A 14,593-nucleotide genomic window follows, 5' to 3' on the forward strand; every position below is an offset into this window, starting at 1 on the left:
TTTTTAGGTTGAAATCTCCTTTAATATTGACACTTTCACCCCAGTCCGGGGGTCCCGCTTCTTACAAGTTTACTGTTGCCCCTTTAAGAGGAAAAAAAATAAGAATACGGTTTTGTGTTCTGGGTATAATTAATTGCTTATAGGGCAGAGTTGGATGTTGGGTGTCCGAGACCACCGGTGCTGGTCGGTTCCTCTGTGTTCTTCATGGGGCTCATTGTGTTCTGTGCAGGACTAGTCTCACGGATCCAACATGGACGGCGAGAGAAAGAAATCATCAGGTAGAAGTGTAGTACTACATGGCGGCAAATAACACGAGGACGACTCGAGTCCACCGCCACAGAGACCCCTACTACATAGCGGCTCAGGGGAAGCCGCAGACCCCCCTCTATGATATACATGTGCCCTAAAAGGGTTGACATCATGAGACATCCCCTTTAAGTGCTCATTCAGTGCAAGAGATCAGCAGAGTCAGAGGGATCACTCCAGACATACACAGAAGACTTCATTCCTGAGATCGAGAAAGAAGGACACAAATCCGGAGAAGATTCTGATTCCAAGTCATTAAATCTCATCCAGAAAAAAAAAGTATCTCAGTGTTCATCGCTCGTCTTTAATCAGCCAGATCTCATCCACGATCTCCCCGTCCTGTGGAAGGAAAGCCGATGTCACTATGTAGAATTTAATGTCTTCCTTATCAGCAATTTCCTACCGTTTTGTGTATACAGCTTTTATGCACGGCTATTTGTCTCTAAGCTTAGAAAAAATGCAACAAACCCCGCTGAGTCTGAACAGTCGTGAAAAAGCGGCCAAACACGTCACATAGCTGGAAGCGAACAGTTCTCTCTCCTGAACCTCTCATACACAGGCACGCCCTGCTCAACTGACTGTGCACTTGTATTGGTGAGGATGGAGTGAGCCAGGCGAGAAATAAGAGCCAGGCGCTGTCATTCATCAGTGAGAACTGTCAGTGCACCGGAATAATCAGGTAGTTGACATCAATGCCATTACCGTGGACCATTCCCTAGTTCTTAGATTTCATAAACTGCTCAGCTCTGCTATATCGTGGAAGTAGTCTGCCACAGTGCCGACCAGTCCTGCCTGGACACTGCCACAAAGCCAGGTCTACTGTATCACCTCTACAACACCACCTCTATATACAGTAGATAACACAGGATCCACCATTCACAACAGGTGATGTCACAGCTCACCTCCTCCTCCTGTACAATGACTGATAACACCTCTATATACAGTAGATAACACGGGATCCACCATTCACAACAGGTGATGTCACAGCTCACCTCCTCCTCCTGTACAATGACTGATAACACCTCTATATACAGTAGATAACACAGGATCCACCATACACAATAGGTGATGTCACAGCTCACCTCCTCCTCCTGTACAATGACTGATAACACCTCTATATACAGTAGATAACACGGGATCCACCATTCACAATAGGTGATGTCACAGCTCACCTCCTCCTCCTGTACAATGACTGATAACACCTCTATATACAGTAGATAACACAGGATCCACCATTCACAATAGGTGATGTCACAGCTCACCTCCTCCTCCTGTACAATGACTGATAACACCTATATATACAGTAGATAACACAGGATCCACCATTCACAATAGGGGATATCACAGCTCACCTCCTCCTGTACAATGACCGATAACACCTCTATATACAGTAGATAACACGGGATCCACCATCCACAATAGGTGATGTCACAGCTCACCTCCTCCTCCTGTACAATGACTGATAACACCTCTATATACAGTAGATAACACAGGATCCACCATTCACAATAGGTGATGTCACAGCTCACCTCCTCCTCCTGTACAATGACTGATAACACCTATATATACAGTAGATAACACAGGATCCACCATTCACAATAGGTGATATCACAGCTCACCTCCTCCTGTACAATGACCGATAACACCTCTATATACAGTAGATAACACAGGATCCACCATTCACAATAGGTGATGTCACAGCTCACCCCCTCCTGTACAATGACCGATAACACCTCTATAAACAGTAGATAACACAGGATCCACCATTCACAATACGTGATGTCACAGCTCACCTCCTCCTCCTGTACAATGACTGATAACACCTCTATATACAGTAGATCACACAGGATCCATCACTCACAATAGGTGATGTCACAGCTCACCTCCTCCTCCTGTACAATGACTGAGAACACCTCTATATACAGTAGATCACACAGGATCCATCACTCACAATAGGTGATGTCACAGCTCACCTCCTCCTCCTGTACAATGACTGATAACACCTCTATATACAGTAGATAGCACAGGATCCACCATTCACAATAGGTGATGTCACAGCTCACCTCCTCCTCCTGTACAATGACTGATAACACCTCTATATACAGTAGATCACACAGGATCCATCACTCACAATAGGTGACGTCACAGCTCACCTCCTCCCTTCCCTTCACAATGACCTCTGTCCAGTCATGTCCAGACTACACTTCCATGGAAACAATCTGGGTGCGAGTCTGTCTATTGCTGCCAATGTCCATGTGAGGTCAGGAAGTTGGGGTCTAGTATTCAGCCTGGTGGTCAGTAAGAAAATAGTATTTTTTTTTCTTTTCTTTTTTAAATAATAATATGAAAAATACAAATAAAACTTTAGGGAAAAAAAGTGGGCTGAAACCAGTGCTGGCCATGCGATGCTTACACAGGAGCGTGGCTGTCCCAGCCGTCAGGGCTTTGTCAGTAAGGAGTTGTGACAATCCCCTGTGAGTTATTACACCAGATGTCTGGCTGATAGAAGTTACCTGCACTGACACATTGTAACAAACAATGCGCTGAGGAGCGAGAAATCTGCAGCTGGTGCGTTTGGCTCACAGAGGATTGTCACTATGGAAAATAAAGTGTCCTACGAATGACTCCATGGACGTACGAGCCCCCGATACTCCCCATGTGTCAGTCATGAGACCCACGCGCTCCGTATATATATATATACATGCACTCACCCGGTCATCTGACACCTGCTGGATGTGTACGTGGGTCTTGTTTGCTATGTGGATCCGCGTGTAGCCGTAATCTTCTATCCTTACAGCGCTCCACTCCCGGTGCAGGGGGAAGAAAGGGTCCAGCCTCTCCCTACATCCCTGCCACAAATAATCATCATTCACATGAGGTTTCCTATAAAATCCCCCGCGTGCCTACATATCGCAGCCTGTCACTGTGCAGCCCAGGACTCTGCACTCACTGATTTCATGTCACCTTTATGGTGTTTGGAGCTTTGCTGTACTGATACACAGTGCCAAATCTGCTGCTTCTTATAAGTCATTGACTTAAAGGGAATCTATCAGCATATTTTTCTACGTAATCTGAGAACTGCATGATGTAGATGCAGAGACCCTGATTCCAGCGATGTGCCACTTACTGGGCTGCTTCCTGCAGTTTTGATAAAATCATTGCTTCATCAGCTGTAGATCTCGCAGTGCTCGGAATGCAGAGCTATGTATAACCCCGCCCACACCACTGATTGGCTGCTTTACATGTACACTGTGCATAGGCAGAAAGTTGCCAATCAGTGGTGGGAGTCGGAACTCAGAGCAGGAGGACTAAACTGGACAAGACACCTGGTCCTCTAGTGATAATCTTCTGCTGATAAAAGTGATTTTTACATACACTGCATCACACTGCTCTCAGAAAAGGCAGCAAAAATCTGCTGACAGATTCTCTTTAAGGCTATGTGCACACGTCTGGATTTCTTACAGAAATTTCCTGAACAAAACCTGACATTTTCTGCAAGAAATCCGCATACGTTTTTTGTGCTGTTTTTTTTTTGCGGATTTTTGGTGGATTTTTCCAGAGGTTCCAAATGCAATAATATAGTGGGAAATCCGCAAAATTAATGAACATGCAGCGGTTTTTACCGCGATGCGCTTTTTTTCGCGTAAAAAACGCAACATATGCACAAAAATTGTGGAATACATTCTAAATGATGGGATGCATATGTATGCGTTTTTTATGCGTTTCTTTAGCGAAAAAACGCAAAAAAAAACGAGAAAAAAGCAACGTGTGCACACAGCCTAAGGCTGCCGTCACACTAGCAGTATTTGGTCAGTATTTTACATCAGTATTTGTAGCCAAAACCAGGAGTGGAACAAATAGAGGAAAGTATAATAGAAACATATGCAAACTCGGCTTTGGGAAAATGGCCGCCGCGATCTCTAATGCGCACGCGCGGCATCCCGCGGCCATTTTCCTGAAGCCCCGTGCAGCAGAGCACTCGATCTGCGCACGCGCGGCCCCAGGAAGATGGCCGCCCCCACCGACGAAAGGGATGACAGCGCAGATCGCGCGCTGCTTGTTCACGTGCCCACAGTGGATTAGTCACCTCAACATGCGGACACCACTACGCCACCAACGTAAAGCTGAGGAAGAACCAGCGATGTCACCACGCCCACCTGACCTGACCAGCCTGATTGACAGGCGAAAACGGCGACTTTGGTAAGTTATTTCTCAGCATAGGTGGGGAATCGGGGTACACTACATACACTATTGTAACACCCAGCGCAGGCCCTATTTAACAGTATTTATATCGCAATCTCAAAAAACGGGGTGACAGGTTCCCTTTAAATGCCGCTGTCAGAAATTGGCAGTATCATTTAAGTGGTTACACAGCTGCAATTACTGCTGTTAGAGGCAGGTGCTGGCTGTATAACACAGCTGGTACCAGCCCTGCATGGAGGGGGCTCCACACACCCGCACCCTCCCCTATATGGAGGGGGCTCCACACTCCCGCACCCTCCCCTATATGGAGAAGGCTCCACACTCCCGCACCCTCCCCTATATGGAGAAGGCTCCACACTCCCGCACCCTCCCCTATATGGAGAAGGCTCCACACACCCGCACCCTCCCCTATATGGAGAAGGCTCCACACACCCGCACCCTCCCCTATATGGAGCAGGCTCCACACATCCGCACCCTCCCCTATATGGAGAAGGCTCCACACTCCCGCACCCTCCCCTATATGGAGAAGGCTCCACACTCCCGCACCCTCCCCTATATGGAGAAGACTCCACACTCCCGCACCCTCCCCTATATGGAGAAGGCTCCACACACCCGCACCCTCCCCTATATGGAGAAGGCTCCACACACCCGCACCCTCCCCTATATGGAGAAGGCTCCACACACCCGCACCCTCCCCTATATGGAGAAGGCTCCACACACCCGCACCCTCCCCTATATAGAGCAGGCTCCACACACCCGCACCCTCCCCTATATGGAGAAGGCTCCACACACCCGCACCCTCCCCTATATGGAGCAGGCTCCACACACCCGCACCCTCCCCTATATAGAGAAGGCTCCACACTCCCGCACCCTCCCCTATATGGAGAAGGCTCCACACACCCGCACCCTCCCCTATATAGAGAAGGCTCCACACACCCGCACCCTCCCCTATATGGAGAAGGCTCCACACTCCCGCACCCTCCCCTATATGGAGAAGGCTCCACACACCCGCACCCTCCCCTATATAGAGCAGGCTCCACACACCCGCACCCTCCCCTATATGGAGAAGGCTCCACACACCCGCACCCTCCCCTATATGGAGCAGGCTCCACACACCCGCACCCTCCCCTATATGGAGAAGGCTCCACACTCCCGCACCCTCCCCTATATGGAGAAGGCTCCACACTCCCGCACCCTCCCCTATATGGAGAAGGCTCCACACTCCCGCACCCTCCCCTATATGGAGAAGGCTCCACACACCCGCACCCTCCCCTATATGGAGAAGGCTCCACACTCCCGCACCCTCCCCTATATGGAGAAGGCTCCACACACCCGCACCCTCCCCTATATAGAGCAGGCTCCACACACCCGCACCCTCCCCTATATGGAGAAGGCTCCACACACCCGCACCCTCCCCTATATGGAGGGGGCTCCACACACCCGCACCCTCCCCTATATAGAGCAGGCTCCACACACCCGCACCCTCCCCTATATGGAGAAGGCTCCACACACCCGCACCCTCCCCTATATGGAGAAGGCTCCACACTCCCGCACCCTCCCCTATATGGAGAAGGCTCCACACACCCGCACCCTCCCCTATATGGAGAAGGCTCCACACACCCGCACCCTCCCCTATATGGAGAAGGCTCCACACTCCCGCACCCTCCCCTATATGGAGAAGGCTCCACACACCCGCACCCTCCCCTATATAGAGCAGGCTCCACACACCCGCACCCTCCCCTATATGGAGAAGGCTCCACACACCCGCACCCTCCCCTATATGGAGCAGGCTCCACACACCCGCACCCTCCCCTATATGGAGAAGGCTCCACACTCCCGCACCCTCCCCTATATGGAGAAGGCTCCACACTCCCGCACCCTCCCCTATATGGAGAAGGCTCCACACTCCCGCACCCTCCCCTATATGGAGAAGGCTCCACACACCCGCACCCTCCCCTATATGGAGAAGGCTCCACACTCCCGCACCCTCCCCTATATGGAGAAGGCTCCACACACCCGCACCCTCCCCTATATAGAGCAGGCTCCACACACCCGCACCCTCCCCTATATGGAGAAGGCTCCACACACCCGCACCCTCCCCTATATGGAGAAGGCTCCACACACCCGCACCCTCCCCTATATGGAGGGGGCTCCACACACCCGCACCCTCCCCTATATGGAGAAGGCTCCACACACCCACACCCTCCCCTATATGGAGAAGGCTCCACACACCCGCACCCTCCCCTATATGGAGGGGGCTCCATACACCCACACCCTCCCCTATATGGAGGAGGGGGCTCCACACACCCGCACCCTCCCCTATATGGAGCAGGCTCCACACACCCGCACCCTCCCCTATATAGAGAAGGCTCCACACACCCGCACCCTTCTTTATATAGAGAAGGCTCCACACACCCGCACCCTCCCCTATATGGAGCAGGCTCCACACACCCGCACCCTCCCCTATATGGAGGGGGCTCCACACACCCACACCCTCCCCTATATGGAGGAGGGGGCTCCACACTCCCGCACCCTCCCCTATATGGAGAAGGCTCCACACTCCCGCACCCTCCCCTATATGGAGAAGGCTCCACACTCCCGCACCCTCCCCTATATAGAGCAGGCTCCACACACCCGCACCCTCCCCTATATGGAGCAGGCTCCACACACCCGCACCCTCCCCTATATGGAGAAGGCTCCACACACCCGCACCCTCCCCTATATAGAGCAGGCTCCACACACCCGCACCCTCCCCTATATGGAGAAGGCTCCACACACCCGCACCCTCCCCTATATGGAGGGGGCTCCACACACCCGCACCCTCCCCTATATGGAGAAGGCTCCACACACCCGCACCCTCCCCTATATGGAGAAGGCTCCACACACCCGCACCCTCCCCTATATGGAGGGGGCTCCACACACCCACACCCTCCCCTATATGGAGGAGGGGGCTCCACACACCCGCACCCTCCCCTATATGGAGCAGGCTCCACACACCCGCACACTCCCCTATATAGAGAAGGCTCCACACACCCGCACCCTTCTTTATATAGAGAAGGCTCCACACACCCGCACCCTCCCCTATATGGAGGGGGCTCCACACACCCACACCCTCCCCTATATGGAGGAGGGGGCTCCACACACCCGCACCCTCCCCTATATGGAGCAGGCTCCACACACCCGCACCCTCCCCTATATGGAGCAGGCTCCACACACCCGCACCCTCCCCTATATAGAGAAGGCTCCACACACCCGCACCCTCCCCTATATGGAGCAGGCTCCACACTCCCGCACCCTCCCCTATATAGAGCAGGCTCCACACACCCACACCCTCCCCTATATGGAGCAGGCTCCACACACCCGCACCCTCCCCTATATGGAGGGGGCTCCACACACCCACACCCTCCCCTATATGGAGGAGGGGGCTCCACACACCCGCACCCTCCCCTATATAGAGAAGGCTCCACACACCCACACCCTCCCCTATATGGAGGAGGGGGCTCCACACACCCGCACCCTCCCCTATATAGAGAAGGCTCCACACACCAGCACCCTCCCCTATATGGAGCAGGCTCCACACTCCCGCACCCTCCCCTATATAGAGCAGGCTCCACACACCCACACCCTCCCCTATATGGAGCAGGCTCCACACACCCGCACCCTCCCCTATATGGAGGGGGCTCCACACACCCACACCCTCCCCTATATGGAGGAGGGGGCTCCACACACCCGCACCCTCCCCTATATAGAGAAGGCTCCACACACCCGCACACTCCCCTATATGGAGAAGGCTCCACACACCCACACCCTCCCCTATATGGAGCAGGCTCCACACACCCGCACCCTCCCCTATATAGAGCAGGCTCCACACACCCGCACCCTCCCCTATATAGAGAAGGCTCCACACACCCGCACTCTCCCCTATATGGAGCAGGCTCCACACACCCGCACCCTCCCCTATATGGAGCAGGCTCCACACTCCCGCACCCTCCCCTATATGGAGAAGGCTCCACACACGCGCACCCTCCCCTATATAGAGAAGGCTCCACACACCCGCACCCTCCCCTATATGGAGCAGGCTCCACACTCCCGCACCCTCCCCTATATGGAGAAGGCTCCACACACCCGCACCCTCCCCTATATAGAGAAGGCTCCACACACCCGCACCCTCCCCTATATGGAGCAGGCTCCACACTCCCGCACCCTCCCCTATATAGAGCAGGCTCCACACACCCGCACCCTCCCCTATATGGAGAACGCTCCACACACCCGCACCCTCCCCTATATGGAGAAGGCTCCACACACCCGCACCCTCCCCTATATGGAGAAGGCTCCACACTCCCGCACCCTCCCCTATATGGAGAAGGCTCCACACACCCGCACCATCCCCTATATGGAGCAGGCTCCACACTCCCGCACCCTCCCCTATATGGAGAAGGCTCCACACACCCGCACCCTCCCCTATATGGAGGGGGCTCCACACTCCCGCACCCTCCCCTATATAGAGCGGGCTCCAAACACCCGCACCCTCCCCTATATGGAGAAGGCTCCACAAACCCGCACCCTCCCCTATATGGAGAAGGCTCCACACACCCGCACCCACCCCTATATGGAGCAGGCTCCACACTCCCACACCCTCCCCTATATAGAGAAGGCTCCACACACCGACACCCTCCCCTATATGGAGAAGGCTCCACACACCCGCACCCTCCCCTATATGGAGAAGGCTCCACACACCCACACCCTCCCCTATATGGAGCAGGCTCCACACACCCGCACCCTCCCCTATATGGAGCAGGCTCCACACTCCCGCACCCTCCCCTATATAGAGCAGGCTCCACACACCCGCACCCTCCCCTATATGGAGCAGGCTCCACAAACCCACACCCTCCCCTATATGGAGAAGGCTCCACACACCCGCACCCTCCCCTATATGGAGCAGGCTCCACACACCCGCACCCTCCCCTATATAGAGCAGGCTCCACACACCCGCACCCTCCCCTATATGGAGCAGGCTCCACACACCCGCACCCTCCCCTATATGGAGCAGGCTCCACACACCCGCACCCTCCCCTATATGGAGAAGGCTCCACACACCCGCACCCTCCCCTATATGGAGCAGGCTCCACACACCCGCACCCTCCCCTATATGGAGCAGGCTCCACACACCCGCACCCTCCCCTATATGCAGGGGGCTCCACACACCCGCACCCTCCCCTATATGGAGCAGGCTCCACACACCCGCACCCTCCCCTATATGGAGGAGGGGGCTCCACACACCCGCACCCTCCCCTATATGGAGCAGGCTCCACACACCCGCACCCTCCCCTATATAGAGAAGGCTCCACACACCCGCACCCTCCCCTATATGGAGAAGGCTCCACACTCCCGCACCCTCCCCTATATGGAGAAGGCTCCACACACCCGCACCCTCCCCTATATAGAGCAGGCTCCACACACCCGCACCCTCCCCTATATGGAGAAGGCTCCACACACCCGCACCCTCCCCTATATGGAGCAGGCTCCACACACCCGCACCCTCCCCTATATGGAGAAGGCTCCACACTCCCGCACCCTCCCCTATATGGAGAAGGCTCCACACTCCCGCACCCTCCCCTATATGGAGAAGGCTCCACACTCCCGCACCCTCCCCTATATGGAGAAGGCTCCACACTCCCGCACCCTCCCCTATATGGAGAAGGCTCCACACACCCGCACCCTCCCCTATATAGAGCAGGCTCCACACACCCGCACCCTCCCCTATATGGAGAAGGCTCCACACACCCGCACCCTCCCCTATATGGAGGGGGCTCCACACACCCGCACCCTCCCCTATATAGAGCAGGCTCCACACACCCGCACCCTCCCCTATATGGAGAAGGCTCCACACACCCGCACCCTCCCCTATATGGAGAAGGCTCCACACACCCGCACCCTCCCCTATATGGAGAAGGCTCCACACACCCGCACCCTCCCCTATATGGAGAAGGCTCCACACACCCGCACCCTCCCCTATATGGAGGGGGCTCCACACACCCGCACCCTCCCCTATATGGAGAAGGCTCCACACACCCGCACCCTCCTCTATATGGAGAAGGCTCCAAATACCCGCACCCTCCCCTATATGGAGGGGGCTCCATACACCCACACCCTCCCCTATATGGAGGAGGGGGCTCCACACACCCGCACCCTCCCCTATATGGAGCAGGCTCCACACACCCGCACCCTCCCCTATATAGAGAAGGCTCCACACACCCGCACCCTTCTTTATATAGAGAAGGCTCAACACACCCGCACCCTCCCCTATATGGAGCAGGCTCCACACACCCGCACCCTCCCCTATATGGAGGGGGCTCCACACACCCACACCCTCCCCTATATGGAGGAGGGGGCTCCACACTCCCGCACCCTCCCCTATATGGAGAAGGCTCCACACTCCCGCACCCTCCCCTATATAGAGCAGGCTCCACACACCCGCACCCTCCCCTATATGGAGCAGGCTCCACACACCCGCACCCTCCCCTATATGGAGCAGGCTCCACACACCCGCACCCTCCCCTATATAGAGAAGGCTCCACACACCCGCACCCTCCCCTATATAGAGCAGGCTCCACACACCCACACCCTCCCCTATATGGAGCAGGCTCCACACACCCGCACCCTCCCCTATATGGAGGGGGCTCCACACACCCACACCATCCCCTATATGGAGGAGGGGGCTCCACACACCCGCACCCTCCCCTATATAGAGAAGGCTCCACACACCCACACCCTCCCCTATATGGAGCAGGCTCCACACACCTGCACCCTCCCCTATATGGAGAAGGCTCCACACACCCGCACCCTCCCCTATATGGAGCAGGCTCCACACACCCGCACCCTCCCCTATATAGAGCAGGCTCCACACACCCGCACCCTCCCCTATATAGAGAAGGCTCCACACACCCGCACCCTCCCCTATATGGAGGAGGGGGCTCCACACACCCGCACCCTCCCCTATATGGAGCAGGCTCCACACTCCCGCACCCTCCCCTATATGGAGAAGGCTCCACACACCCGCACCCTCCCCTACATAGAGAAGGCTCCACACACCCGCACCCTCCCCTATATGGACCAGGCTCCACACTCCCGCACCCTCCCCTATATGGAGAAGGCTCCACACACCCGCAACCTCCCCTATATAGAGAAGGCTCCACACACCCGCACCCTCCCCTATATGGAGCAGGCTCCACACTCCCGCACCCTCCCCTATATAGAGCAGGCTCCACACACCCGCACCCTCCCCTATATGGAGAAGGCTCCACACACCCGCACCCTCCCCTATATGGAGAAGGCTCCACACACCCGCACCCTCCCCTATATGGAGAAGGCTCCACACTCCCGCACCCTCCCCTATATGGAGAAGGCTCCACACACCCGCACCCTCCCCTATATGGAGCAGGCTCCACACTCCCGCACCCTCCCCTATATGGAGAAGGCTCCACACACCCGCACCCTCCCCTATATGGAGCAGGCTCCACACACCCGCACCCTCCCCTATATGGAGGGGGCTCCACACACCCGCACCCTCCCCTATATGGAGCAGGCTCCACACTCCCGCACCCTCCCCTATATGGAGAAGGCTCCACACACCCGCACCCTCCCCTATATGGAGCAGGCTCCACACACCCGCACCCTCCCCTATATAGAGCAGGCTCCACACACCCGCACCCTCCCCTATATAGAGAAGGCTCCACACACCCGCACCCTCCCCTATATGGAGGAGGGGGCTCCACACACCCGCACCCTCCCCTATATGGAGCAGGCTCCACACTCCCGCACCCTCCCCTATATGGAGAAGGCTCCACACACCCGCACCCTCCCCTATATAGAGAAGGCTCCACACACCCGCACCCTCCCCTATATGGAGCAGGCTCCACACTCCCGCACCCTCCCCTATATGGAGAAGGCTCCACACACCCGCACCCTCCCCTATATAGAGAAGGCTCCACACACCCGCACCCTCCCCTATATGGAGCAGGCTCCACACTCCCGCACCCTCCCCTATATAGAGGAGGCTCCACACACCCGCACCCTCCCCTATATGGAGAAGGCTCCACACACCCGCACCCTCCCCTATATGGAGAAGGCTCCACACACCCGCACCCTCCCCTATATGGAGAAGGCTCCACACTCCCGCACCCTCCCCTATATGGAGAAGGCTCCACACACCCGCACCCTCCCCTATATGGAGCAGGCTCCACACTCCCGCACCCTCCCCTATATGGAGAAGGCTCCACACACCCGCACCCTCCCCTATATGGAGCAGGCTCCACACACCCGCACCATCCCCTATATGGAGGGGGCTCCACACACCCGCACCCTCCCCTATATGGAGCAGGCTCCACACTCCCGCACCCTCCCCTATATGGAGAAGGCTCCACACACCCGCACCCTCCCCTATATGGAGCAGGCTCCACACACCCGCACCCTCCCCTATATGGAGAAGGCTCCACACTCCCGCACCCTCCCCTATATGGAGGGGGCTCCACACACCCACACCCTCCCCTATATGGAGGAGGGGGCTCCACACACCCGCACCCTCCCCTATATAGAGAAGGCTCCACACACCCGCACACTCCCCTATATGGAGAAGGCTACACACACCTGCACCCTCCCCTATATGGAGAAGGCTCCACACACCCACACCCTCCCCTATATGGAGCAGGCTCCACACACCCGCACCCTCCCCTATATAGAGCAGGCTCCACACACCCGCACCCTCCCCTATATAGAGAAGGCTCCACACACCCGCACTCTCCCCTATATGGAGCAGGCTCCACACACCCGCACCCTCCCCTATATGGAGCAGGCTCCACACTCCCGCACCCTCCCCTATATGGAGAAGGCTCCACACACGCGCACCCTCCCCTATATAGAGAAGGCTCCACACACCCGCACCCTCCCCTATATGGAGCAGGCTCCACACTCCCGCACCCTCCCCTATATGGAGAAGGCTCCACACACCCGCACCCTCCCCTATATAGAGAAGGCTCCACACACCCGCACCCTCCCCTATATGGAGCAGGCTCCACACTCCCGCACCCTCCCCTATATAGAGCAGGCTCCACACACCCGCACCCTCCCCTATATGGAGAAGGCTCCACACACCCGCACCCTCCCCTATATGGAGAAGGCTCCACACACCCGCACCCTCCCCTATATGGAGAAGGCTCCACACTCCCGCACCCTCCCCTATATGGAGAAGGCTCCACACACCCGCACCATCCCCTATATGGAGCAGGCTCCACACTCCCGCACCCTCCCCTATATGGAGAAGGCTCCACACACCCGCACCCTCCCCTATATGGAGGGGGCTCCACACTCCCGCACCCTCCCCTATATAGAGCGGGCTCCAAACACCCGCACCCTCCCCTATATGGAGAAGGCTCCACACACCCGCACCCTCCCCTATAAGGAGAAGGCTCCACACACCCGCACCCTCCCCTATATGGAGCAGGCTCCACACTCCCACACCCTCCCCTATATAGAGAAGGTTCCACACACCCACACCCTCCCCTATATGGAGAAGGCTCCACACACCCGCACCCTCCCCTATATGGAGAAGGCTCCACACACCCACACCCTCCCCTATATGGAGCAGGCTCCACACACCCGCACCCTCCCCTATATGGAGCAGGCTCCACACACCCGCACCCTCCCCTATATGGAGCAGGCTCCACACACCCGCACCCTCCCCTATATGGAGCAGGCTCCACACACCCGCACCCTCCCCTATATGGAGAAGGCTCCACACACCCGCACCCTCCCCTATATGGAGCAGGCTCCACACACCCGCACCCTCCCCTATATGGAGGGGGCTCCACACACCCGCACCCTCCCCTATATGGAGCAGGCTCCACACACCCGCACCCTCCCCTATATGGAGGAGGGGGCTCCACACACCCGCACCCTCCCCTATATGGAGAAGGCTCCACACTCCCGCACCCTCCCCTATATGGAGCAGGCTCCACACACCCGCACCCTCCCCTATATAGAGAAGGCTCCACACTCCCGCACCCTCCCCTATATGGAGAAGGCTCCA

At 56.6% G+C, this 14,593-nt stretch overlaps 1 protein-coding gene across 4 annotated transcripts in view; it reads right to left on the reverse strand.

Moving 5' to 3' along the window:
- ACP7 (acid phosphatase 7, tartrate resistant (putative)) overlaps window positions 1–14,593 on the reverse strand; it is a 50,871-nt gene continuing 36,278 nt past the window's right edge. For all 4 annotated transcript variants that reach the window (XM_069746540.1, XM_069746539.1, XM_069746538.1 and 1 more), the window contains 2 exons: window positions 3,018–3,155; window positions 1–645 (listed from right to left, as the gene is read on the reverse strand). In XM_069746540.1, the coding sequence (XP_069602641.1) occupies window positions 598–645; window positions 3,018–3,155 (186 nt within the window). In that variant the 3' untranslated portion in view covers window positions 1–597. The remainder of the gene's footprint in view (window positions 646–3,017; window positions 3,156–14,593) is intronic.

Source organism: Ranitomeya imitator, chromosome 2 (assembly GCF_032444005.1).
Source record: "Ranitomeya imitator isolate aRanImi1 chromosome 2, aRanImi1.pri, whole genome shotgun sequence".
Classification (NCBI taxonomy): Eukaryota; Metazoa; Chordata; class Amphibia; order Anura; family Dendrobatidae; genus Ranitomeya; species Ranitomeya imitator.